The sequence below is a fragment of the Heterodontus francisci genome, chromosome 18 (assembly GCF_036365525.1).
Source record: "Heterodontus francisci isolate sHetFra1 chromosome 18, sHetFra1.hap1, whole genome shotgun sequence".
Classification (NCBI taxonomy): Eukaryota; Metazoa; Chordata; class Chondrichthyes; order Heterodontiformes; family Heterodontidae; genus Heterodontus; species Heterodontus francisci.
In genome coordinates this window covers 5,679,841-5,707,370 of record NC_090388.1, presented here as the reverse complement: position 1 = coordinate 5,707,370, position 27,530 = coordinate 5,679,841, and the positions used below count along the sequence as shown (strand labels likewise).

Sequence of the window (27,530 nt, the reverse complement as noted above, 5' to 3'; positions counted from 1 at the left end):
GATAACAGCTTCCTAAATACCAGTCTTGTTCCATGACACAGTTGTTGTTTAGGATTCAAGTTTCATGGCAACATGATTACTGTTCCTTCCTTGAGTCTAGGTTTGTGTGATGCCGTGGCCATTGGAGTTAGACTGTGTAGAAACTGTGGAGGGTATAGACCGTTATCATCTTCTTTGCCTGTCGAATCAATGCTGGTGTATTCTTTTAATTCACCTGACACCTTTTCTAAAACTTTTTCATTCGAATTTAGTGGATCTTCATTTTTAGCACAAAGAATAGCTTTCATATAGTAAGTTGAATCAAATAATTGCCCCTGTCATTTTGCCACACTTCACCAATTTCAATCATCTCATCAACCTCTGCCCTCCTCCCTCCTCCTTTTAACTCTCTGGGAAAAGAAGTTTCTCCTCAATTCCCTATTGGAATGATTAGTGACTGTCTTCTGTTTATGGTCCCTAGTTCTGGTTTCCCTATAATTGGAAACATTTCTACTTCTACCCTATCAAACCTGTTCATAATTTAAAAGACCTCTATCAGGCCACCCCTCAGCCTTCGAGAGAAAAGATCGCCAGCCTCTTCAGTCTTTCCTGATTGTTATTACCTTTTAAAATTCTGGTATCATCCTAGTAAATCCTTTTCTTTCTTCTCTTCTCCAGTGCCTCTATATCCTTTTCGGAATACGGAGACCAAAACTGTGCATAGCGCTTCAAGTGTGCTCTAACCAAGTTCTGTAGAAGTTTAACATAACTTCTGTGATAAGATTGGAACAGCTGCTGTTTTGTAGTTTCTTAATTGGTTACTTTGTGCAAGATTTTGGCAAAAAGCTAAGGAGTTGTGTTTTGTAATTGAAGAGTACACAAGCTGGTGGTGGAAAAGGTGGCTTTGGATGATGATGGAGAGTACACTTTCATCCCAGATGGCTACACGATAAAATTGGGAGCTAAACTTCGTATGATTGGTAAGTGAAACCATGGAGACCACACATATCTGTAGAAACAGGAAGTTGGCAACACAGAAGGAGACCATTGGACTCATTGGGCTGAATTTTCCCAACACACCTGAGACAGGGTTAGAGACTGGAGGTGCCAGGAATATAGGGGGGAATTACGTCGGGACAGCTCCCCGACATGTTCCCGCCTCTGGGGGATCTGCCCAGGGTTGAGCAGGGAAGAGAGTTGGCAGCCCACTCAATCAAGACAGGCAACCAATTATGCCATGTAAGGGCCCAATTAGGGGCCATTTTTCAATCAAGATGGGCTCTTCCTGTCATGCGAGTGACCCTTCCACTGTGTGTGGAGCCCTCCATCTCTCACCTCCTGGCAGCAGGCTGGGGGTGGAGCCATCGACACCTGCTTTAAATCCCCCCCCCCCACCCCTCCACAATAATGGCCTGTCAACCATGACCACATTTACTTTTAATAACTTCAGAAGTCTTCAGAGGGTGCCTCCAGTTTGAGGCGCCCTCCCGGTTCCCCACCTATATCAGCAGTGCTGACCTCTCCCTGTGGGGTTGCCAGTGCCCACAGCCTTGGGAACTTCACCCGCCGTCCTGAATTGGCCATCTCTGGGACGATCACGCAGGTGGATGGTCCTGGTGTGGGGGTCCCGCGCCGGCTGGAAAATTAGCCCATCCTGTGTGCGTCAGATCTTTTCTAAATCAATCCAAAGATCAGCTCTACTGTCCCCCTCTCTCATCAGAGCCCTGTATTTCCTCTGCTTCAAATATTTTTCTACACTTGATCATATGTCACAGTTTTGCCCATTCACTTAGTCTGTCTGGGTCCTTTGTCATTTGCTCCTCCCATCTACACAATTTACTGGGTCTCCCAATTTAGTGTCACCTGCATACTTGGATATACAGCTCTCTGTGCCTTCATCCAAGTCATTAATATATACAGCAAAAAAAAGCTCTAGTACAGAAGCCTGGGAAACACGATTTGTCACATCCTGCCAGTCAGAGTATGTTTTCTGTATTTGTTCATATGTGAGCATTGCTGGCATTATTACCCATCCCTTGAGAAGATGGTGGTCAGCTGCCTTCTTGAACAGCTGCAGTTCTTCTGGTGTAGGTACATCCACTGCGTACATTTGGATTAACCTGTCTTGCTAATTTAGTGATTTTGTTTCTCCGTGCTCTCGGATCTTTGTTGTAAGGCGTACATGGCCCCCTTATTATTCCTACCAAAATTTAGGACTGATATTGGGCAGATCTCTTTCACACAGGGAGTGAGCAACACATGGGAGGGAATCCCAGATACAGTAGTGGCACCAAAAACCCTGGGATCATTTAAGACCCAATTGGATACTGCAACATGTCATGTGTCTCTGAATGGATGAGCAAAGATGCGCTGAATGACCTACCCCGTCAGTAATCAGGATCTAAATTCAACATCTTTATTCTCCCTTTTATGGGTCAAAAACAGATGCAGCAATGCCCATTTAACAGGCTGAGGCCAGTACCAAATCTGCATTGGAGTTCAAGCCAATGGTAAATTGGTCCGGGGCCTTTTTTTTTTAGGTGGCCCTGGTGGCTGCCTGATAGGAACACAGGATTCCGCTCTTGGGCTTATTTCAGATCTGGGTTCCTTTTGCCCCAGTCGGGGCTCACATTGACAAACTTCAGCTGGCATTTTGGGGTCTTGAGCAGCCTGACCCAGGAATGAGGTCCTTAAAGGGACCCAGTTAGAGACCTCACAAAAAAAAAGACCCAAAGAAAACTTGGAATGTTTTGAATATTTTGTGAAGTTGGAAGCCCCCAAAACAATTTTGCACTCTGACCATCCCTCCCCTCAGCCCCATTCCCCTGCCCACATTCAGACCTGCCTCTGGGGCTTGGTATGGTATGAAATTGGTGAGGCTCAGACAGGCTAGGTGCATTGGAATGCAGAATTGGCGGTCACAGCTGGCCTGATTTATTCTAAAAGAAGCCCCGAGGAAGAATTTACTTTTGTCCCTTTCCTCTCCTTTTCACTAACCTCTGCCCCCCATTCTCAGATTCACATTCCGGTCAATTAACAGGGATTCTACAGTTACAGAAAAACCTCTTCTGTGGCGAGCAAGGTGAGTTAGGAGTTGCCAACCCTCCAGCTTTGTCTTGGAGTCTCCAGGTAGTAAAGATCAATCTCCGGGACCCTGCTGCAAGCAAACGCCGGGGGGAAAAATCACATGAGGCTTTTCAAACACTTTGTATATTGGCCATAAAAATATTGGAGATTGGGGCAGGGATGGGGAAGATGAGTTGTTTAACTGACGGTCAAGAATCATCCAATTGGGTAATCAGAGTCTCTTCCCTTTCCAATTGGAATGGGAGGATGGGCCATTACGAGAATAGGCGTGTTCTACTACTAATGGTGGGAGTGTGGTGGGGGGGGTGGTGGTGTGCAGTGGGTCATGTGATGAAACCTTCTAGATTACGTCCAATTAGAGTTGGTGACCCTCAATGATGAAGCAAGTAAATGACAAAGCAGTGTAGGGGTTATCCTAAACTACATTTGCAAGGCAGCATATCCTGGGACAAAGGTTTCTGTGTATAATTTTTGTCTTTCTAACATTGGCTCCACTAGACGCTCCCAGACTCCACCTGGACCATCTTTCCAAGACGCCCGAAATAGTGATTGTGGCTGGAAACAAAATGCGACTGGACATTCCTGTCACAGGAGAACCAATGCCAAGAATTGTTTGGATGAAAGGTGAAAAGGTAAGTCATCTCATTACCTGCTGAGGTAATCCTGATGTCCAGCAATTTAAAAGTGCTCTTTCCAGTTGTAGGTGTGTGAGATTAGATCCAACATGTCTGAAAAATCAACCCTCAGGATGCAGCTGTGGGATTTCTTTTCTCTTAATTAAATGTTCAACATTTTATGTAAAAAAACAATATTTATTCATTCTCGGGATGTAACCATAGCTGGCAAGGCCAGCATTTATTGTCCATCCCTAATTGCTCTTGAGAAGGTGGTGGTGATCCACCTTGAACTGCTGCAGTCCATGTGATGTATGTCAGAGGTCGGCAACGTGTCCGTACACGGACACCAGTGTCTGTGGTAAAACTTTTGAGGTCCATGACTGCTAATTTCAGGGATGAGAAATTTCCCATTAGCTCCAGTCCAGCTTTAAAAAAATTCACAGTCACCAGGTTCACAGCTGACAGGTGTTTAGAGCAGGAACAACACTTCTGATTCGGACAAGTTCACCGTTTTCTAGCCAGTTCCCATTTTTTTTAAAAAGCCGGCCGAAAGCCACAAGCTTGTTCAAATCAGAAGCACTTTTCCCGCTCTAAACACCTGTTTGTTGTGAATCTGACAGCTGCGAACTTTTAAAAAATTGACCAATCACAAAGCAACTGTCAGAGAGAGAGAGTGAGAGCAGGATGGTGACAGGGAGAGAGAGAAGGAGGGACAGAGAGAGAGAGAGGGATATGGAGAGAGAGAGAGAGATGGGGGCACAGGAAGAGAGAAAGAGGGATAGGGAGAGGGGGTACAGGGAGAGGGGGTACAGGGAGAGAGAGAGGGGAGGACAGGGAGGGAGAGAGAGGGTGACAGGGACAGAGAGGGGGCACAGGGAGAGAGAGAGTGAGAGAGAGACAGATAGGGAGAGAGGGAGAGGGGGGGATGGAGGTCTGGGGGGGAATAGGGAGAGGTGGTGGGGGACAGGGAGAGAGAGAGCGGGTTAGGGATAGAGACAGCGGGACAGGGACAGGGAGAGACAGAGGAGGGACAGGGAGGGAGAGAGGGAGAGATGGTGGGGACAGGGAGAGTGATAGAGGGGGAGACAGGGAGAGATAGAGAGTGGGGACAGGGAGAGGTAGAGGGGGCAGAGAGGGAGAGTGGGGGCAGAAAGGGAGAGAGATGGGGGGACGACACAGAGAGTGGGAACCACAGAGAGGGAGGGGGAGTGAGAGACAGTGAGAGAGAGATAGACAGACAGACAGACAGAGGAGGGAGAGAGAGTGATCAAGATCACTCCTGATAGATGGGCATCTATCGGGAATACTACGCATCGCTACAAGAAGTGTGCGAACAAACAATGACTACCCGTGCAAGCAAAAAATTGACCGGAATCTCACTAAATCAGTGTCCAACATAGTGATGAGAAAGTAAGTCAATTAATTAATTTTCTAATTTAAAGCTTCTTGACAAAATGCACGTTGGTTGTTTTGATTAATAGTAAGATAAATTTTTAATGCCTTTATCATTCCGAAATTGTCTCACTGGTCCTGTTCAGGGAAAAATTGTAATGTGGCCCCCCACGTAAAAAGGTTGGACACCCCTGCTTCAAGCCTTTAACCTAGCAGCTAGGTTATTTCAAAATACAAGTTTAAAAGCTTAAGTTATGTAAACTCATTTTAAAATGGCAAAAGTCACTTAGGGAATGTCTCAATTTCTGCACTCTAGCATGTATTACTTTCACGTGGGACACAAGCTCAGTGACATGTTGAAAGTTACTGGACTTTTACTTCTATATAAATGTCACAATGCTGCTGCTATCCATTTGGAATCACATTGTCCCAGAACTTGTATTGAGGGGAAAAGAGGCAAGAAAATCCAAGGAATTTCCAAAAGTCAGTACTGTAAGTTCCTCATGAATACAACAGTATGGCGTAATGGGGCTGAGTGATTTTGGCAAAAATCAGGATGTTGCTGACCCATATACAATAGTTAGTAAATACAATGTAATGGATAGCTTTAATAAACCTTAATCTATGATGAACTCGCTACGATTCATTAACAAAATCTATGCTGTATTTACAGGTTTAAAAACTGTTGGGCAAGACATAGTAAAAATTTTATTTGTTTCAATGACCATGTTAGAAACAGTCATTAACTGATTTTTTTTTGCTGCGAATTGGCTTAAAGGACAAGTTTTAAAAGTATGTCAAAGATCAGTAACTGCAATGTGCATCATTTACTATCCAGTTTGAGGACAGATAACCTGAGTAGCCAATGTCATTTGAAAGTTGTCTGTATCATATAATTACATTATGTTAAAAGTGCACCTTTGCTAATAGGTAAGAGATTTGGCTTGGGCATAAATTGGTTAATCTTACATATGGTGACTAAACATTTTGTAAATGAATAATACATGCAGTAACAACCCAACTTTTTGCATAAAAGCTTTTTGTTAATTATTTATCTTGTCAGAGCTGAATCGGAATTGACAGTGACAGACTGAGATATTGACATGTGAATTTAAGAGAATCCCTTTATTGGAGGAACTGAAGGGTGCTCTTTATTTGTAATTGGGTTTATCTAATTTTGTCACTAGCTTTGATGAGCAAATGACATTTTGTCTATGAGAGATTCTGTTGTTTCTGTATTTTAGAATCTAGGGCCTTGTTTCACAGCCTGCCAAGATGAATAAACTACTCTTGACTCCCTACAGTTAATCTTTCTGTCCCACTCAGCTCTTCTGTTTTACATGACTCTATCTGCTTCACCCAATAAAATTCTCCTGATTTGGAGATCACTGCCCTATTGTTGACTGCCCTGTCTTCAGACACATATTAGAAGCAGGTGAAGTTGCACAGAGACCATCATGAGTTAAATTGTCTTGTGGCAACAGCAGTGTGAGAAATGGTCCACTTTCCTATTGCTGATTTTTCTACTGCCTCACCTCAATGACCACAATAACAATCCTCTCCTTGAGTTTCTTGGTTTATTGGATGAACTTGCACTCCTGACACAGTGTGAATCCACAGAGGTCATCTGATAAGGTCCATCTACCACCCATGACATGATATAGCTCACTCTATTCTGTCAACAAAAGTAATTTGCATTGCATTGCTTACTATTTTGCTTGCTAGCTAGCTAATGCAGTTGTGCTGCTTTCCATTGATGTTTGTCTGCTTAGCTATTTTACTTATGGGGAGAAACATGTTTTGATGGCATTAGATTGGCTATAGACTTTTTATACAGCTTAATTGCCCCCATGTCCGCGGCTAAGAAAATAATTTTGTCAAATATCCGTGGTGCAACATGTCGGTGCCTATCCCTGGTGTAGGTATACCCACAGTGTTGTTTGGGAGGGAGTTCCAGAATTTTGACCCAGTAACAGTGATGTATTTCCAAGTCAGGATGGTGTGTGACTTGGAGCGGAACTTGTAGGTGGTGGTGTTCTCGTGCATCTGCTGCCCTTATCCTTCTAGATGCTGGAGGTCACAGGATTGGAAGGTGCTGTCGAAGGATGCTTCGCAAGTTGCTGCAGTGCATCTTGTAGAATAGATGCAAACAATGACAGACAGGAAAAGATCCTCCGATTCAATCCAGCCTATCCCACACACTACAGGCACTCCTCACCTCACCCCACCCAAAAACCATGTGATCTTCTGGAAGAGGTGAAATACCAAGGCCAATTTGAACAGGGTGAAATGTGGGAAATTCCTTTCCAACCCCCTTGGGCGATGGAAACTAGTCAAGGAGATCACACTTACCCTGAATTTCCTGCAGCACCTACATCTTACATAAGGCAATCTCTGCCCTAGGCAGTGACCTGTCCAGCTCTAGCTTGAAGGATTCAGTGTTACCTGTAGAGTTGACAGCCTGTTCCAGACATTCACTATTCTCTGGCTAAATAGCTACCTCTTGACATCTAACCTAAATGCGGAGTTGCACAATTTAAAATTGTGCCCTCCAAACACAATCTATTCCCTTCATCATGTTATAAATGTTTGAAAGGTTTAAAACCTCCAACTGGATTAGTTCCAGATTGCCAATCAGCGGAGTGGCATGCTCATTTCAATTTTAGAGGAAGGAGGGGTTGGGATGAGGGTAAATTCTCCGAGTGCAATGTGCAGATTCCCAGCTCGTTACAGGGACCAATATCCCTCATCACAGAATTTCACATCCATCAGACAAATGGATGAGGATGCTTAGGAACATTTTATTACATTAAAAGAGCCAAGAAAATAGATGTTATTGTTAAATGGACATGCCGATGTGAATGGGGTCAAGAGAGTCTTTTGGCCAGGTGAGCTTGGAGGGGGCATGAGGGGGGATGGCAGAGAAACTGGAAAAAGATGCCAGTGTTGAGAGTGCCTCGCGTTTGCTCTTACCCAATATGGAGTGTGGCTCACCTAGCTATAAGATTATCTTGACCCAATTCACGCTCGGCTTGTCCATTTAACAACAACATCTATTTTCTTGGTGCTTTTAATGTAGTAAAATGTTCCTAAGCGTCTTCATCCATTTGTCTGATGGATGTGAAATTCTGTGATGAGGGATATTGGTCCCTGTAACGAGCTGGGAATCTGCACATTGCACTCGGAGAATTTACCCTCATCCCAACCCCTCCTTCCTCTAAAATTGAAATGTGCATGCCACTTCGCTGATTGGCAATCTGGAACCCATCCAGCTGCACGTGTCTAATTTCCTCAGTAGACTCTCTTGGTAGGCAGAGGTTTGTGCCAGTAGTCATTTAAGCTTTTTTCACTTGGGTTGAATGCTAAAACCAAAATTTAATAGTCTTACCTGAAAGAAGCATGTGAAGCTAATTTTTTTTTTAAAAAAAGCTTTTAAATTCTCAGCTAAACGTAACCTTGCTTTTAGTTCATGAGGCAGGAACAATCTATTGATTGACCCATAGGTCCTTTCCACAGCTCGGCCTAATTGGTGTACACAGCACCAATTTTACAGGTGCTACTTGGACTACTAATGCCAAATATGGTGGGCAGGACGCGCGTACCATTTACAGCTGAAGATGCGCCACACTGCATATTGGGTAAGGGCAAACGCAAGGCATCCTCAACGCTGGCATATTTTTCCACTTTCTCTGTCATCACCCCTCATGCCCCCTCCAAGCTCACCTAGCTATAAGACCCTCTTAACCCCATTCACACTCAGCTGCTGACCACCCTATTTCCCCCTTCCTGAACCTAAATGGTTCTCTCTCCTTGGGTATGGACCACCTGTCTTTCAAAAACCGCTGTTAACGTCGCTCCCCAACCTCAAGCAAAACCCCACCCTCTTTCTGTTCTTGTAAACCATCACCCCAGAACCAACCTCCCTTTCCTCCCCCAATTTAAAATTTGCAGATGATACGAAACGTGGAAGCATTGTGCACTGTGAGGAGGATGGTGTAGAACTGAAAAAGGACTGGTGGCAGATGACATTCAATGCAGAGAAATGTGAAGTGATTCATTTTGGTAGGAAAAACATGGAGAAATAATATAAATTCTAAAGTAGGTGCAGGAGCAGAGGGACCTGGGTATATATGTTCATAAGTCATTGAAGGTGGCAGGACAGGTTGAGAGAGCAGTTAATAAAGCATACAGTATCCTGGGCTTTATTAATAGGGGCATAGAGTACAAGAGCAAGGCAGTTATGTTGAACTTGAACAAGACACTAGTCTCAGCTGGAGTATTGCGTCCAGTTCTGGGCGCCGCACTTTAGGAAAGAGGTGAGGGCATTGGAGAGAGTACAGAAAAGATTCATGAGCATGGTTCCAGGGATGAGGAATTTCAGTTATGAAGATAGATTGGATAAGTTAGGACTGTTTTCCTTGGAGAAGAGAAGGCTGAGAAGTGATTTGATAGAGGTATTCAAAATCATGAGGGGTCTGAACAGAGTAGATAAAGAAAAACTGTTCCCACTAGTGAAAGGATTGAGAACGAGAGGGCACAGATTTAAAGTAATGGGTAAGAGAAGCAAAAGCTACATGAGGAAAAACTTTTTCACACAGTGAGTGATTCAGGTCTGGAATATGCTGCCTGAGAATGTGGTGGAGGCAGGTTCAATTGAAGCATTCAAAAGGGAATTAGACTGTTGTGCAGGGTTATGGGGAGAAGACAGGGGAGTGGTACTAGGTGAATTGTTCATTCAGAGTGCCAGTGCAGACATGATGGGCCGAGTGGCCTCCTTCTGCGCTGTAACAGTTCTGTGATTCTGTGAATTCCTTGAATGTGTTGTCGCCTCCCAAATCCATGTTTAAATCCATGTTCAAATCTCTCCAATCAGGTATCTGCCTCTGCTGCAGTACTGAGACTACTCGAATCAAAATCACAAATGACCCCTTCTGTCACTGTGGCCATTGCCAATTTCCTCTTCTCCGAAACCTCCCTGCAACCTGTGACACTATTGCTAACTCTGAACACCCATCTCCGAATAGCCTGGAAGCTGTAAATTCTGACTATATAAAACAGGTTGTTGCACATGGTGAGGGTGTTGTACATGGTGAGGGTGTTGTACATGGTGAGGGTATTGTACATGGTGAGGGTGTTGTACATGGTGAGGGTATTGTACATGATGAGGGTGTTGTACATGGTGAGGGTATTGTACATGGTGAGGGTGTTGTACATGGTGAGGGTGTTGTACATGATGAGGGTGTGATACATGGTGAGGGTGTTGTACATGGTGAGGGTATTGTATATGGTGAGGGTGTTGTACATGGTGAGGGTGTTGTACATGGTGAGGGTGTTGTACATGATGAGGGTGTGATACATGGTGAGGGTGTTGTACATGGTGAGGGTGTTGTACATGATGAGGGTGTTGTACATGGTGAGGGTGTTGTACATGATGAGGGTGTGATACATGGTGAGGGTGTTGTACATGGTGAGGGTATTGTACATGATGAGGGTGTTGTACATGGTAAGGGTATTGTACATGGTGAGGGTGTTGTACATGGTGAGGGTGTTGTACATGGTGAGGGTATTGTACATGGTGAGGGCGTTGTACATGGTGAGGGTATTGTACATGGTGAGGGTGTTGTACATGGTGAGGGTATTGTGCATGGTGAGGGTATTGTGCATGGTGAGGGTGTTGTACATGGTGAGGGTATTGTGCATGGTGAGGGTGTTGTACATGGTGAGGGTATTGTACATGGTGAGGGTATTGTACATGATGAGGGTATTGTACATGGTGAGGGTGTTGTACATGGTGAGGGTGTTGTACATGGTGAGGGTATTGTACATGGTGAGGGTGTTGTACATGGTGAGGGTATTGTACATGGTGAGGGTGTTGTACATGGTGAGGGTGTTGTACATGGTGAGGGTATTGTACATGATGAGGGTGTTGTACATGGTGAGGGTATTGTACATGGTGAGGGTGTTGTACATTGTGAGGGTGTTGTACATGATGAGGGTGTGATACATGGTGAGGGTGTTGTACATGGTGAGGGTGTTGTACATGGTGAGGGTATTGTACATGATGAGGGTGTGATACATGGTGAGGGTGTTGTACATGGTGAGGGTGTTGTACATGGTGAGGGTATTGTACATGATGAGGGTGTTGTACATGGTAAGGGTATTGTACATGGTGAGGGTGTTGTACATGGTGAGGGTATTGTACATGGTGAGGGTGTTGTACATGGTGAGGGTGTTGTACATGGTGAGGGTATTGTACATGATGAGGGTGTTGTTCATGGTGAGGGTGTTGTACATGGTGAGGGTGTTGTGCATGATGAGGGTTTTGTGCATGGTGAGGGTGTTGTACATGGTGAGGGTGTTGTACATGGTGAGGGTATTGTGCATGGTGAGGGTGTTGTACACGGTGAGGGTATTGTACACGGTGAGGGTATTGTGCACGGTGAGGGTATTGTGCACGGTGAGGGTGTTGTACACGGTGAGGGTGTTGTACACGGTGAGGGTATTGTGCATGGTGAGGGTATTGTGCATGGTGAGGGTATTGTGCATGATGAAGGTTTTGTGCATGGTGAGGGTATTGTACATGGTGAGGGTGTTGTACATGGTGAGGGTGTTGTACATGGTGAGGGTGTTGTGCACGGTGAGGGTGTTGTACATGGTGAGGGTGTATTGGTGCTCAGTGTGGTGTTCTCTGCAGGCAATCATGGAGACCGGAAGCCGGGTGAGGGCTGAATCATTCCCTGATCACACCTCATTGGTCATTGATGCAGCTGAGAGAGATGACTCCGGATCATACAAGATTATGGTGCAAAATGAAGCCGGGGAGGACCGTGCTCAGCTGAAAATAAAGGTAGTTGGTAAGTGACCGTTACAAAGATACCATGTCGCTGTGTTTTTAATTGCTGTTTCGAAGGATCGTGAGGGATTTCGATAGAATAAATAAAGAGAAACTGTTTCCAATGGCTGAAGGGTCGATAGCCAGTGAGCACAGATTTAAGGTGATTGGCAAAAGAACCAGAGGCAACATAAGGAAAAAACTGGTTTTACCCAATAAGTAACGAGGCTTTGGAATGCACTGCCTGATAGGGCAATGGATTCGGATTCTCTAGGAGCATTCAAAAGGGAAAAGGATAAATATTTGAAGGAGAAAATATTGCAGGATTATGGTGAAAGAGCAGGAGAGTGAGACGAATTGGATAGCTTTTTGAATGAGCCAGCATAGGCTTGATGAGCCAAATGGCCTCCTTCTGTGCTGTACTAGTCTGTGATTCTGTGATCATTGCTGTGCATTCAGCAACCGCACTTTTGCATTTTGGTAGGAAGAATGAGGAGTGGCAACATAAAGAAAATGGTACAATTTGAAAGGGCTACAAGAGCCGTGGGTTGTATGTACAGAAATCCTCGAAGATAGCAGGACAAGTTGAGGAGCCTGTTAGAAAAGCGTACGGGATCCTTGGCTTTTTTTAACAGGAATAGAGTACCAAAGCAAGGAAGTTATGATAAACTTTTATTAAATACTGGTTCAGCCTCAACTGGAGTATTGTGTCCAATTCTGGGCACCACACTTCAGGAAGGATGTCACTGCCTTGGAGAGGGGGTGGAGGAAGTTTACTGGAATGGTTCCAATGATAAGGGACCACAGTTATGTGGAAAGACTGTAGAAGCTGAGATTGTCACCCTCAGAGCAGTGAAGGTTGAGGGTCGATTTGATAGAGATGTTCAAAACTATGTGGAGTTTTGATAGAGTAAATAAGGAGAAAGGATTTTCACTGGCAGGAGAGTTGGTAACCAGAAGATGCTAATTTAAGGTAATTGACAAAAGAATCATGCAGAAAATGAGGAGGATTTATTTTGTGCATCACGTTATTATAATGTGGGAGCGTATGACCCAAAAGGTCAACTTGGGACAACACCTTAGCTGCGGCTGGATCAACCTCAAGCGAGAGAATCAAAATATTTTATCATCTTTATTGCTACAATATCTGGCCCCTTTAATTCATTCACAGGATGTTGATGTTCCTGGCCAGGCCAGCATTTGTTACACATCCCTAATTGTCCTTGACGTAACTGAGTGTCTTGCTGGACCATTTCAGAGGGCAGTTAGGAGTCAACCACATTGCTGTGCGTCTGGAGTCACATGTAGGCCAGACCAGGTGAGGACAGCAGATTTCCTTGTCCAAAAGAGACATTAGTGAACCAGATGGGATTTGACAACAACCCAGTAGTTTCATGGTCATTACTGATATCAGTTTTTTTTTAAATCCCAGATGTATTTTATTAACTGACTTTAAATTCGCCAGCTGCTGTGATGGGATTTGAACTTATATCTGCAAACCTTTAGCTGGAGCCTCCGGATTACTAGTCCAGTAACATAACCATTATGCTACTATACCCACTGTGGTAGTGGCAGGACCAGCGCCTTCTCCAGGGGTAACCCGGGAAGGACTATCAATGCCAGTCTAGCCAGTGACACGAACATCCTGAGAATTTTTTTTTAAAAGCTGATCCTTCTAGTATCTAATTGCTCTTTGACTTTAGACTGCCAACACCCACAAAATGATGTCATGGTGTAATTGAGGTGCAGTCAGAAAAAAAGTCTTCACACAACAACCCCCTCCCCCATCTCCTAGTTCCGTTTAAGGGACACTTTAAGACAGATGGAATCGATACCTCTAGCTCCTTGAGGACAGTTTGTCGGCTGCTTTGGATGAAAACCCAGAAGATTTGGATTCCCAGCTTTTCCTGGGGGAATAACATTCCACTTGCATGATTTCTAGGCACTTAACAACTAGATTCGTGCGAAGAATACAGCAAGGACACACCAGAATAATGCTGAGATTGTGAAGTTAGAGTTCATGAGGAAAGCCTGGAAAACCTGGGGCTTTTTCATTGGGGCAGAGGCTTTCAAAAAGATAAAAGGTTTTGAGAGGGCAAATGGTGTGTGATTGGGCAGTTAATGAATCAAACAAGGGGGTCGACACTCAGGGTGAGCTCAAGGAGGAAGTTGGATGAGAGGTTTTAACACAGTGAGTTATTGGATTTGGATTGCTTTATCACAAGGGCTATTGAGACTGGATTTGGATAATTGAAAAAAAGGAGCATTAAAGGATATGGGGAAAAATCAGGGGAAGGACATTAAAGCAGGCAGCTCCAATTGAAGAGCTAGCATCGGCAAAGAAACGATGGGCCAAACGGCCTCCTTCTGTGCTGTACATTTCATAATTTTATGATTCCGGATGAGTGCGATTTACCAGTTGATGCAGCTACTGGATATTTTATGTGCATTATAGAATAACTTGCTAAGGCTTCAAGTGGACTCTCTTACTAAGTACTCAGAGAGGAAAGATAATTGTGCCTAGTGTGTGAGAACTGTCAATTTCCTGAGGATAAATAAAGTTCATTCTGTGCAGACAACAGAACCATCCCCACAGAATGTTTGATAGCTCTAACATGGGATCTTTATACCTTTTGCAATAGATATTCCAGATGCACCTGCACCACCGCTAGTTACTGAAGTGGGAGGTGACTGGTGCTCAATGACATGGAAGCCTCCCGACTACGATGGAAGCTCTCCAATTTTAGGTAATCTGGGAGCCTGAGACAGAACTGGAAACTGGAAACTGGAAACAAAATGGAAATAGACAGCAAGTTGCTCAGTACCAGGAATGAAAGTAGAAACTTGCATTTCTATAGCGTCTTTCACGGCTTCAAGACATCCCAAAGCGCTTACAGCCAATGACATACTTTTTAAACTGCAGTCGCTGTTGTAATGTAGAAAACGTGGCAGCCAACCTGTACACAGCAAGATCCCACAAACAGCAATGAGATAATGACCAGATAATCTGTTTTGGGTCTGAAAATTGACTGCCGTTTTTCCTGCATTACAACACTTTTAACAGTATTTCATTGGCTGTAAAGCACTTTGGGACATCCTGAGTGAAAGGTGCTATATAAATGCAAGTTCTTCCTTTCATCTCAATGAAGATGTTCTTGTTTCTCTCTAAATCTTAGAAGATTTTAATTATTAACACGAATCATTCCGATGCCACAAAGATGGCAGAAAATACATGGCTGTATGCAGTGAGAATTTTTTTTTAAATCGTCATAAAAGACCAGAAATATGGCTTTGGATCCTGCTGTGCCCAATTTACTGTCCATTCATTTCTGGCATAAATTCAGGAAATTTGCATGAACTGCACTTTTGCATGGTAGTGGGGCTGTGTTAATGGGGCAGGGCTATGTGAATGAGGTTGGGTTATGTTAATCAGTTGAGTGGTGAGTTGCTGCTATTTTATCATGTTGTGCTCTGGTGCCATTCTCCGTTATATTTAGGTTACATCATTGAGAGAAAGAAGAAGCAAAGCTCCCGCTGGATGAGACTCAACTTTGACCTCTGCAAAGAAATGACCTTTGAACCTAAGAACATGATTGAAGGGATTCCCTACGAAGTCCGGGTCTTTGCCGTCAATGCTATTGGAATGTCTCAACCCAGCGAGCCATCAAAGGCATTCGTCCCTCTTGGTAAGATTGGTTTCTGGGTTTATTTTTATTGCTTTCAGATTGTAGGTGATGTTGGCTAGGGCAGAATTTATATTATCCATCTCTAGTTGCCCCTGAGAAGATGGTGTTGGATCTGTTCCAGCAACTGCTGCAGTCCCTGTGGTGATGGTGCTCCCACAATGGTGGTAGGGAGGGAAATTCAGATATTTACTCCGGAACAATGAAAGAGTGGCAATAAAGATCTAGGTCAGGACGGTGTGAGACTCGGAGAGAAACTTGGAGATGGTGGAGTTCCCACGGACCTGCTGCCCTTGCCCTTCTAGGTGGTAGAGGCTGCGGATTTTGGGGCGTGCTATTGAAAGAGCCTTATTGAGTTGGTGAAGTTCAGCTTGTAGATGATGTACTCTGCTGCCATGGTGCACTGGTGGTGAAAGGGCTGGATAATGAGTCCAGTGGCAGAGGAACTGAACTGCTCTATGTTGGGTGGTGTTGAATCCTTGAGCGTTGCTGAGGCTCCAATCCATTATGGTGAGTGGTGAACATCCTATCAGATTATTGAGTTGAGCCTTGTAGATGGTGGAGAGGCTTTGAGGGGTTCAAAAATGAACCACTGATCATGGGTATCCATTTTCTACCCTGGTTGCATTGACATATCTGGTCCAGTTCAGCTAGTCAATAATAACCCAAAAGGTATTGGTGGGGGGGAGGGGGCACGTCAAGGTGGGAGGGCTGGGATTTCTCCTGTTCGAGATGGTCTTTATGAGGCATGAATGTTACCTGTTACTTGCCAGCTCAAGCCTGGGTGTTGTCCAGATCCTGCTGTAGTCTGACAGGGGCTGCTTTCTTATTGGAGGAGTTATGACTGGAGCTGAACATTATGAAATCAGACTCACTCCTGACTTAAAAACAAGAAATACTGGAAATACTCAGCAGGCCTGGCAGCATCTGTGGAGAGAGAAGCAGAGTTAACGTTTCAGGTCAGTGACCTTTCATCACTCCTGACTTTATGTTGGAGGAGTGGTTGTTGATGAAGCAGCTGAAAATTTCTGAGCTAAAGATGCTTTCCTGAGGTACGCCTGTAATGAAGTACTAAGGCTGCAAAGATTAAACTTCAGTAACCTCAACCATCTTCCACTGTGTCAGGTATAATTCTGGCCATGAGAGTATTTTCACTTTGCCTCAGTTTTGCTCATACAGTCGAATGCTGCCTTTATATAAAGGGCATTTACTCTCACCTCTCCTTGGGCTTTCAGTTAATGTGTCCATGTCTGGGTCAAGGCTCTGAGGTGGTGTGTAGCCAAGTGGCTCTGGCACAACCCACACTAGGCATCAGTAAGCAGATTACTGGTGAATCAGTGATTCTTGATGACTCCTTCCATCACTTTACAGATTGGGAGGCAGCTGCTAGGATGGCAATGGGTTGAGTTAGATTAATCCTGTTCTTTATGAATAGGCATCACCTGGATAATTTTCCATGTTGTCAGGTAGATGTCACAGTTACATGTCAAGTGCCAACTTGGAAAAGGTACACTTAAGTTTCTGATTCACCAGTGTTCAGCACCGTTAGTTTTCTGATGTGACGCATGAATTTTGAGGCAAGAATTAGCACTCATTTTGTATTGACACCACTTGTAAACGCAAGTCTCCCGATCTCTCCCCTCACTCTCTGTGACAAATTACTTTGATAACACCTCGTCGCCATGAATTATCCTGTGTTTCCTTTTTTTTCTTCAGCCCCAACCAGTGAACCCACGCTCCTCTCTTGTGACGGCGTGACAGACACCAGTGTCTCACTCAAGTGGCGGCCTCCTGAACGTATTGGGGCAGCGGGGCTAGATGGCTACCGAATCGAGTACTGCCTCGAAGGAAGTAAGTCTGTCTTTTCCACAGATACCCGAAAGAGAACAAGATACTTTAACAATAAATAATGCACATAGGAATTGCTGGACAAGAAGCCCAAGGTTCGTCTAGTTCTCCTTCTATCAGCCTGGTAGTCACATGATATGACAATAATGGAGTTGTTAACTAATCACAGCGATCAATCTCTATCTATGAGTCTCCAACAGACCCAGACAAAACCCCCAGTGGTGGAGAGCTTGGGAACCATAGGTCCAAAGTCACCTGTTCCTCCCAAACACGCACCACTCTCCACACGTCATATCTCTAATTACTCATTCACTCTGTCCCAAAATGTTATTTTATCTGTCAGTTGAGCCTTAATGGAGTTTTTGAAGTATTTTATAGAGATTATTGAAAGCTTTGTTAGCCTGAATTTTGTAGCCTGCTTTGAACTCACCAGATAGATTGAACACTCAAGGATGAACACCAATAACAGCTTATAGATAAATAGTACCTTTAAGGTAGTGAACCACTCCCCTGGTGCTTCACAAGAACATTATCAAACAAAATTTGACACCGAGCCACAGAAGGAGATAATAGGACAGGTGGCCAAAACTTAATCAAATCATTAAAGGAGGAAAGAAAGCTGGAGAGGTTTAGGGAGGGAAGTCGAGAGCTTGTGGCTTTGACAGCTGAAGGCGCAGCCACCAAAAGGTAGAGCAATTAAAATTAGGCATGCTCAAGGCCAGAACTGGAGGAGTGCAGAGATCTCCGAGGGTTGTGGGACTGGAGGAGATTACAGAGATAGGGAGGGGTGAGGCCATGAAGAGACTTAAAAGAAGGATGAGAATTTTCAAATGGAGGTAATGTGATAATGAACAGATAACCTGTTTTTTTATGATGTTGAGGGATAAATATTGGACAGGACACTGGCGTGAACCCCCTCCTCTACAAAATAGTGCTGTGGGATCTTTTACATCCGCTTGAGGGGGCAGACAGCGTCTCAGTTTAATGTTTTATCTAAAAGACAGCACAGTACAGTACTACACTGGAGTGTCACCCTGGATGATGTGCTCACGTCTCTGGAGTGAGTCTTGAAAACATGATCTTCTGACCCTGAGATAGCTATGGCTGATATTCTGTCCATTTGCCTCAAGAACAATTGTCTTGATTGAGTCTAACTAGGCGGCCAAGATTACTTGAATGTTGGCCAAGTAGTAAGTGACTAGTAATTGACAAGGAAGACCAGTTAGTGTCAGTGCAGTCCAGGGGGTGTACCACATTCTGAGAGTTCCCATACTTTGGGAGAGACCTCAAGTACATGCAGGAGGGTGTTAAAGATCACATGTCATTGTTGGAAGAAGATGAAGGGAGTTTTCTTGCATGACATTATTCCTTCAACCAACTGAACTAAAAATAGCTCAACTGGTCATTCATCTCATCACTCTTTGTGGGATCTTGCTATGTGCAAAATGGCTGCCTTGTTGACCTACATAACAACAGTTAAGAGTGACCAGAAATGAAGAGCTTTGTTTCTGCGAGCCTTGTGTAAATGCCTGTCTTCCTATTTGCGATCATGTCTCACAGGAACAGGAGGCCATTCAGCCCCTCAAGCCAGTTCCATCATTTAGTTAGTTGGATGATCTGTATCTTAACTCCATTGACCCACCTTGTTTCCATATTCCTTAATACCCTTACCCAACAAAATCTATTGATCGCAGTTTTGAAATATTCAATTGACCCCCCCACCCCACCCCACCACCAACACCCCCCCCCACCCCCCCCCCCCCCCCCGCCCCCCACCCAGCCTCAACAACATTTTTGGGGGGAGAGTTCCAGATTTCCACTCCTCTTTGTCAGAAGAATTGCTTCCTGGCATCACCCCTGAACAGCCTGGCTCTAATTTTAAGGCTATGCCCCCTTTGTGGACTCCCCCACCAGAGGAAATAGTTTCTCTCTATCTACCCTATCAACAGCTTTAATTATCTTAAACACCTCGATTTGATCACCTCTTGATCTTCTATACTCAAGGGAATACAAGCCTAGTCTACACGGCCTGTCCTCATAATTTAACCCTTTTAGCCCTGGTATCATTCTGGTGAATCTGCATTGCACCCTCTCCAGGACTAATATTTCCTTCTCGAGGTGTGGGGCCTATTTTATATGATCACAGTTTTTATTCTGCACAACAGAGTGATTTTTCCTTTTTTCTTTTGATCCAGCAAACGAGTGGATTGTGTCGAACACTGAGTTGACCGATAAAACCAAATACACCATTAACGGCCTCCCTACTGGGGAGAAAATCTACGTGAGGGTAAAGGCTGTGAACGTGGCTGGTGAAAGCCCTCCAATTTGTATGACAACAGCCATTCTCGTCAAAGAAGTCGTGGGTGAGCAGCCGTCACTGAGAATTCATCATCGACCATTAGCTATTCTGGAGTCAATGCTAAGGGAAACTCACCGGATGTGGGAAGATTCCGTTTTTAAAAAAAATTAGGCTTTCTGAGCAGCAGGTCTGGGAGAACCTGGCCAGTTTCTTTTGGTGTCACCATTGGCTACTGGAGATTTGTACATTGGGAACCACTCAGTATAAAGAGAAGGGGCTAGTCATGCTCCATGTCTGAGTCTGCATTAGGCTGTGGAGATGCCATTGGATGTTGGTCTGTCTGTCTGTATACATTTCTGTAATTGCCCATATGTGTGTATACCTGTGGTTTATGTGTGTATGCCTGTATTTTTGTGTATATGTGTGTACGCCTGTGTTTGAGTGAGTGTGCACGCATGTGTATGCTGGCATTTGTGTTTGTGTGCACAGGTATGCCTGTGTGTGTCCATGCGTGTGCCTGCAAATGTGTATTTTATGCCTGTTTGTATGTGTGTGCGTATGCCTGTGTTTGTGTGTGTGTGTGTGTATATGCTTCATGTTATGTGTGCCTATGTGTGTTCGTATATCTGATCCGCACACACATAGATGTTGTTATAATTTGCTAATTACTCTGTTCACCATTGTTCATCTCTTTCAGAACCCCCCAAAATCCGTCTCCCTCGGCAGCTGAAAGAAACATACATTCGCAAAGTTGGCGAGTCCCTGAATCTCCTGATTCCTTTCCAGGTAGGGGGTGCATTCCGAGGCCGAGGATTTGAATCTGTACAGATTTAAAGCTGCCAGTGTGAGCTGGATTGTTCACTTCAATCATCTGGAACACCTTGAGGTAGATCCTGGCCATGTGCAATAGTGATAGCAAATCACTTCACACCTCTCCTCAATCTTATTTGCATTGACTTTGACAGAAATAAGAATGCAGAGAGCAGAAAATCTTCACAACCACCCGTTTTACACAGTCTCCCAATATCAAGATCTAGCCCCATTTTCTCCTACATGATTTCATTCAAAATAAGGTGGACCAACTCACAAAAAAAGTGACTGAGGGTAATCCCTGCCTTCCCCACTCGGGCACCAATCTGCTGGTACATCCACTCGTACGATCTGTGCACTTTTCATCCCATGCTGTCAGCTGTGGCTCAGTGGTCGCACTTTCACCTCTGAGTTAGAAGGTCGTGGGTTTAAGGCCCACTCCTGAGACTTAAACATATAATGCAGTACTGAGGGAGTGCTGCACTGTCGGAGGGTCAGTACTGAGGGAGAGCTGTACTGTCGGAGGGTCAGTACTGAGGGAGAGCTGTACTGTCGGAGGGTCAGTACTGAGGGAGAGCTGTACTGTCGGAGGGTCAGTACTGATGGAGTGCTGCACTGTCAGAGGGTCAGTACTGAGGGAGTGCTGTACTGTCGGAGGGTCAGTACTGAGGGAGTGCTGCACTGTCGGAGGGTCAGTACTGAGGGAGAGCTGTACTGTCAGAGGGTCAGTACTGAGGGAGTGCTGTACTGTCGGAGGGTCAGTACTGAGGGAGTGCTGCACTGTCAGATGGTCAGTGCTGAAAGAGTGCTGCACTGTCGGAGGGAGAGTACTGAGGGAGCGCTGCACTGTCAGAGGTGCTGTCTTTTGGACGAGATGTTAAACCAAGGCCCCGTCTGCCCTCTCAGGTGGACGTAAAAGATCCCATGGCCCTATTTTGGAAAAGGGTAATTCTCCCTGGTGTCCTTTGCTAATATTTATACCCCAATCAGTGCCACAAAGACAGATTAACTGGTTGCTTATCTCATTACAGTTACTGTGAGACTGCACTGTGTGGAAATGGGCTGCTGCACAGGCCCAGCTTGAAAAGCACTTTGGGTTGTCCTGAGGATATGGGACTGAGCCAAGCCTCGACAGCTTTTTTTGTGGGGAAGTCAGGTCCAGATTTCCAATTCTCCTCGGTGTCCTAGCCAATCTTTTAACCAACATCACTGAAATAGATTATCTGGTCATTATCACGCTGCTGTTTTTTGGGAGCTTTCTGTGTGTAAATTGGCTGCTGCATTTCCTACATCACAACAGTGGCTACACTTCAAAATAAAATACTTCATTGGATTTGAAGTGCTTTTGAGACATCCTGAGGATGTGAAAGATGCCAAATAAATGTACATTCTTTCTTCTTTCCATTGTTCTGTGTTCCTGCAAATTACCAATCATGTAGTTAAGGCAAAAATCACCCCCATAACCTGTAAATGCACAAAGATATCCAACCCTTGGCCGTCCTTCCAAACAGACCTTGTTCGTCATTCATTCTGGGCCTGTGGGAAGAAACTAACCACAAAAATAAGCTTCTGGAATGTTTCTGCCCAACCCTTGGCTGTCACCAAGCAAACGCTCCCGGGTAGCAGATTGACTGAATGTTTATCTCATTCAAGTCCTTACATAACACACAACATTAAAGTTGCACTATAAATCCAGAGTCTGGGCCCAACCCAACTCCTGAGAAAGCAGACTGAGATGCACCATCCCCCACCCCTCGTGCTGCCGACTCTCTAGCATATTGCCTGGAGTCTCCAGGAATTGAAGATTAATCATTGCTCCGAGAAAAAAAACGAGGAGAAAAGTCAAGAAACATTAAACAAACTGTCTTTTTTGTCTTTTTATTTGACAGTCAAGATTCATCCAATCAGATAATGGAAAGTCTGTTCATTTCCACCAGTGTGGGGAAGGCGGGCCTCCTTGTTGGGCAACCAATAGCAGGAGTGTGGGGGCGGGGCAGTCATAGCCAGGAGGTCAGGTGTTGAAACCTCCCAGAATCTGTCCAATCAGAGTCCCTGCATTACAACATTACTTCATTGGTTGTAAAGTGCTTTAAGACCTTGTGAGAACATTCTTTGCACTTAATCCACAAAAATTGTCAAATACTTTCTATCAAACACAATGGCTACTTACAATGTGAATATTGGAACTTTCTGAAATGGTTGTCTTATTGAAAATGAGTTACTCTTGGCTAGGAGACGTGTTCATGTGAAAATGAAAAACAATATAAATGGCAGGAAATACACTGACTGAAAGCAAGGCCCCATCTGCACTCTCAGGTGGGTGTAAAAGATCTCAGGGCAGGGATAGTTCTCCTCTGTGTCCTGGCCAATGTTCGCTCTAAGCTGCATGGGTGTGCGATTGATCAGCAATCTGGAACTTATCTCACAGGGAACAAACAGGCCATGCACGACCAATGTTCTCCTTAAGATGCGCAAACGTGCAACTGCACAGCAATCTTAAAGGGACCACGCAGCACAATAAATAGGCTTCATACAGCAAAGAGAAATTAGAGGGAATATTTATCCCTCAATCAACATCACTGAAAATAGATTATCTGGCATTGCTGTTTGGTAGAGCTTGCTGTGCACAGGTTGGCTGCCATGTTCCCTGCGTTACAACACTTCAAAAGCACTTCATTGGCTGTGAAGTATTTTGGGATGCCCTGAGGTTGTGAAAGGCACTATATAAATGCAAGATCACTCTTTTTGTGGAAGGACTTTCTAGTAATCACAATGTGAAGGAGCTGCTTCCGTCCACCACCACAAAATGAGTGTTGAATCAGAGTTAAGCCAGGCACTGATTTTATACAATTAATCTTCATTACCAGGGTAAACCAAGGCCAAAGGTGAGCTGGATAAAGGACGGCGCTCCCTTGGATTTAAATACAGTCAACGTCCGCAACACGGAATCGGATACGGTACTGTTCATCCGCAAAGCTGAGCGGCAGAACTCTGGCAACTATGAACTAACAGTTCAAGTGGAGAAGATTCAGGACAAAGCCACAATAGTCATTCAAATAGTTGGTATGTGAGCCAGCATTACGCATGTCACAGTCACACAAACCTGCGAACTCGCTGGTTGATAGAAAAAACAGGAGCTTGTGCGTGCGTGATTCAGCGTGGGGTCAAACTGTCTCAATGCTGTGTTCTTTTTTCTTGAAACCCAGGTCCTGTTTTATGTGAGCCTCTGCCGGCTCAATATTCGCTGCATTTCGGATGAGCCAGCCTTTGGTTCAGTGGTAGCCATTGCTGCCTTTGGGTCTGCATGTCCCACATTCAATTCCTTTCTCCAGACAGTCCCAGCAATTGCAGACAGGAGGTCTGAATGGAAATTCTGACTTGACAGCTAGTAGGGTACTTAGGTCTGGTGGGTGAAAAAAACCCCCACCCCACTCCCCTCATTGTATGAGTTGTGGGAGCTCATAAAACTGTCCCACCGTGTAAAACTAACCTCCCATTTCCTCTACCCCCAGTTGGCTAGAATACAGATGAAGGCTTGCTCACCTCATGGCCTGTCAGACTGTTAATCAGCTGTGAATCCTTCCAAAACAACGTCTCTAAGTGATGTTATTGCTGCAGCCATATTGGTAACACCTATTTGTTGCTCAGAGGATGTAAAGAATCATTTTCCTCTTTTGAGTTTGATTACATAAACAATAGAAGGATAAATTATGCCCAGTGAATGTTTTCCCAATTATCTTTTCTTCCTCAGAGCTAATAGCAGGAGGGTGAGGATCTGGGATCCCTGGTATTGGTAAGAGGTAGGCATGGATGGGAAATAGGCTGAATCTTGTATCCTTGATAGCCTTGGTTTTGGGTTGGGGGGGATGCGGGGGGAGTGCAGGGGTAGGTTGAAATCTGCATACCTAGTATGTAGGCTTGTGATGAAGATCCCATAAATCATTCATCCCCAGTATGATGAAAGGACATTCAACATTTGACCATCAGCATTGGGGGTAAGTGGACTAGCTTAGCCTAAATCATGGCTGCCTGAGAGGAGGCTCTGATAGACTAGTGGTTATCCAGAGCCTCGGATTAGAACCTGAGATACAAGTTCAAATGGTAGCTGGTAAATTTAAATTTAATTAAATAAATCTGGAATGATAAGCCAGTCTCAGTAATGGTGACCATGAAACTGCTGGATTGTTGTAAAAACCCATCTGCTTCACTGATGTCCTTTAGGGAAGGAAATCTGCTGTCCTTAACCGGTCTGACCTACATGTGACTCCTGACCCACAGCAATGTGGTTGACTCTTAAATTCCCTCTGAAATGGCCTAGCAAGCCACTCAGCTGTATTCAAGAAGGTCTATTCCATCACTTTCTCACGGGTAAATAGGGATGTGCAATAAATGGCAGCCTTGCCAATGATACCCCAATTCTGGTGAATGAGTTTCAACAAATGTAGGTGAGAGCTCAGCCTAATATGGCTATTGGCTATTTCTTAAATCCCTGGGGGAGATAGGCTGCGGCTTGGAGACCTGGTGCAAGATGCTGGAAGAAATCCCAAGAGCCTTTGAGGTGTAATGGGGGTGAGGAATGGAAAAGAATGATTATTTAATGAATGATATATTCATGTTAACTATAGCAGCAGTGACAATGGATAAGGATATGAGCTGCACCACAGCTGAAGGGAGGCAGAGATACAGGGAATTATGGCAGAGAGAGGCAGCAAATGAGGAATGTGTGAATGCCAAAGAGAGAAAAAACAATTTTTAGTGACTGTGTTCCTACAGAGAAACCTGGTCCACCATTGATTGTGAAAATTGTTGATGTGTGGGACACTAATGTAGCGTTGGAGTGGAAACCACCAAAGGATGATGGGAATGCCACTATCACAGGATATACGATTCAGAAAGCTGATAAAAAGACCATGGTGAGTGCAAATTGGGAGCTGGGTCTCTCTCTCGCTCTCTCTCTTTGTCTCTCTCTTTCTCCTCTTTCTCTCTCTCTTTCTTTCTTTCTCTTTCACTCTCTCTCTTACTCTCTCTCTTTCTTTCTCTCTCTCTTTCTGGCGTTAAATAGTGCGTGCCTCCAAACTTTTTGTTTCAGAAATGGAGAAGGAAGTGAACTCAATTCCTTGGTTGTTTTAAGCTGCTCTGCTGTTTAAAAAGAAGGCCCAACACCACCACCTCAGGGTGACAAGGGATGGGCAATAAATGCTGGTCTTGTCAGCGATGCCCACATCACGAGGTTGAATTAAAAGCAAATCCCTGAGTGCTCACTAAACCTGACCCTATTATTAACAATAAGCCAGAGATGTCCAAACTACCAGCTATACGAATTGCTTCATGAGGCAAGTAGCTCCAACCCAGGAAACGTCGGGTAACTCAGTCACTAGCTGCAATCAGATTTCTCACTGATTTGTCTGGTTTGAATTTCTTGGGCCTAGCGGTTTGGTAAAGAGCTATTCTTAATGCTGTTGCCTCATTGGCAGATAAATCCCGAAATCAGTACCCCAAGATCTGTTGGTATCAGAGCTTGAGATTGTTGCAGATTAATCGTGGCTTGTAAGGCTCCAAGGAATGTACCCAAGTGGCTCATGAAGACAAAAGACTTTGCTACTCGAGGAATATGGGGATAAGGCGAGAAAGTGGAGTTGAGGTATAAGATAAGCCATAGAATCATAGAGCGATTACAGCACAGAAGGAGGCCACTCGGCGCATCATGTCCATGCTGGCTCCCTACGACAGCAACTCAGCTATTCCCGCTCCCCCGCATTTTCCCCATAGCCTTGCAAGTTGTTTCTCTTCTGGTAATAACCTAATTCCCTTTAGAAAGCCTTGTTTGAATCTACCTCCTCCACACTCTCAGGCAGTGCATTCCGGATCCTAAACACTCACTGTGTGAAAAAAAAGTTTTTCCTCATGTCGCCTTTGGTTCTTTTGCCATTCACCTTAACTCAGTGTCCTCTGGTTCTCGACCCTTCTGCCAATGGGAACAGCTTCTCCATATCTACTCTGTCTAGACGCCTCCTGAATTTGAAGACTTCTATCAAATCTCCTCTCAACCTTCTCTTCTTTAAAGAGAACAACCCAAGCTTCTCCAATCTATCCACATAAATGAAGTCCCTCAGCCCTGGAACTATTTTTGTGAATCTTCTCTAATGCTTTCACATCCTTCCTAAAGTGCTGTGCCCAGAATTGGACACAATACTCTAGTTGAGGCCAATGTTTTATAGAGGCTCACATAACTTGCTTGCTTTTGTACTCTGTGCCCCTATTTATAAAGGCCAGGATCATGTTTGGCTTATTAACTGCTTTCTCAACCTGCCCTACCACCTTCCACATATATCCCCAGGTCTCTCTGTTCCTGCACCCCCTTTAGAATTGTATCTTTTTATTTTGTCTTGCCTTTCCTCATTCTCCTACCAAAATGTGTGATTTCACACTTCTCTTATTGAATGGCAGAGCAGGGAGGCATATGGACTACTCCTGCTCCTATTGCTTACGTTCTTGTGTTCTTCAGTATATGGGGCATAGAGTCATAGAGTTATACAGCACAGAAACAGGCCCTTCGGCCCACCGTGTCTGTGCCGTCCATCAAGCACCTAACTATTCTAATCCCATTTTCCAGCACTTGGCCCATAGCCTTGTATGCTATGGTGTTTCAAGTGCTCATCTAAATACTTCTTAAATGTTGTGAGGGCTCCTGCCTCTACCACCTCTTCAGATTCCAGATTCCAATCACCCTCTGGGTGAAAACATTTTTCCTCAAATCCCCTCTAAACCTCCTGCCCCTTACCTTAAATCTATGCCCCCTGGTTATTGACCTCTCTGCTAAGGGAAAAAGTTTCTTCCTATCTACCCGCCTCATAATTTTGTATACCTCAATCATGTCCCCCCTCAGCCTTCTCTGCTCTAAGGAAAACAACCCCAGCCTATCCAGTCTCTCTTCATAGCTGAAATGCTCCAGCCCAGGCAACTTCCTGGTTTCAATGTTTGCA

The 27,530-nt window shown here is 44.5% G+C and overlaps 1 protein-coding gene across 7 annotated transcripts in view; it reads left to right on the top strand.

Moving 5' to 3' along the window:
* Positions 1-27,530, top strand: part of mybpc1 (myosin binding protein C1) — a 133,596-nt gene that overhangs the window by 80,461 nt on the left and 25,605 nt on the right. For all 7 annotated transcript variants that reach the window (XM_068050164.1, XM_068050163.1, XM_068050162.1 and 4 more), the window contains 10 exons: positions 853-959; positions 3,565-3,698; positions 11,770-11,929; positions 14,550-14,654; positions 15,405-15,593; positions 17,307-17,441; positions 19,634-19,801; positions 20,435-20,523; positions 23,415-23,610; positions 25,321-25,460. In XM_068050164.1, coding sequence (XP_067906265.1) covers positions 853-959; positions 3,565-3,698; positions 11,770-11,929; positions 14,550-14,654; positions 15,405-15,593; positions 17,307-17,441; positions 19,634-19,801; positions 20,435-20,523; positions 23,415-23,610; positions 25,321-25,460 — 1,423 coding nt within the window. The remainder of the gene's footprint in view (positions 1-852; positions 960-3,564; positions 3,699-11,769; positions 11,930-14,549; positions 14,655-15,404; positions 15,594-17,306; positions 17,442-19,633; positions 19,802-20,434; positions 20,524-23,414; positions 23,611-25,320; positions 25,461-27,530) is intronic.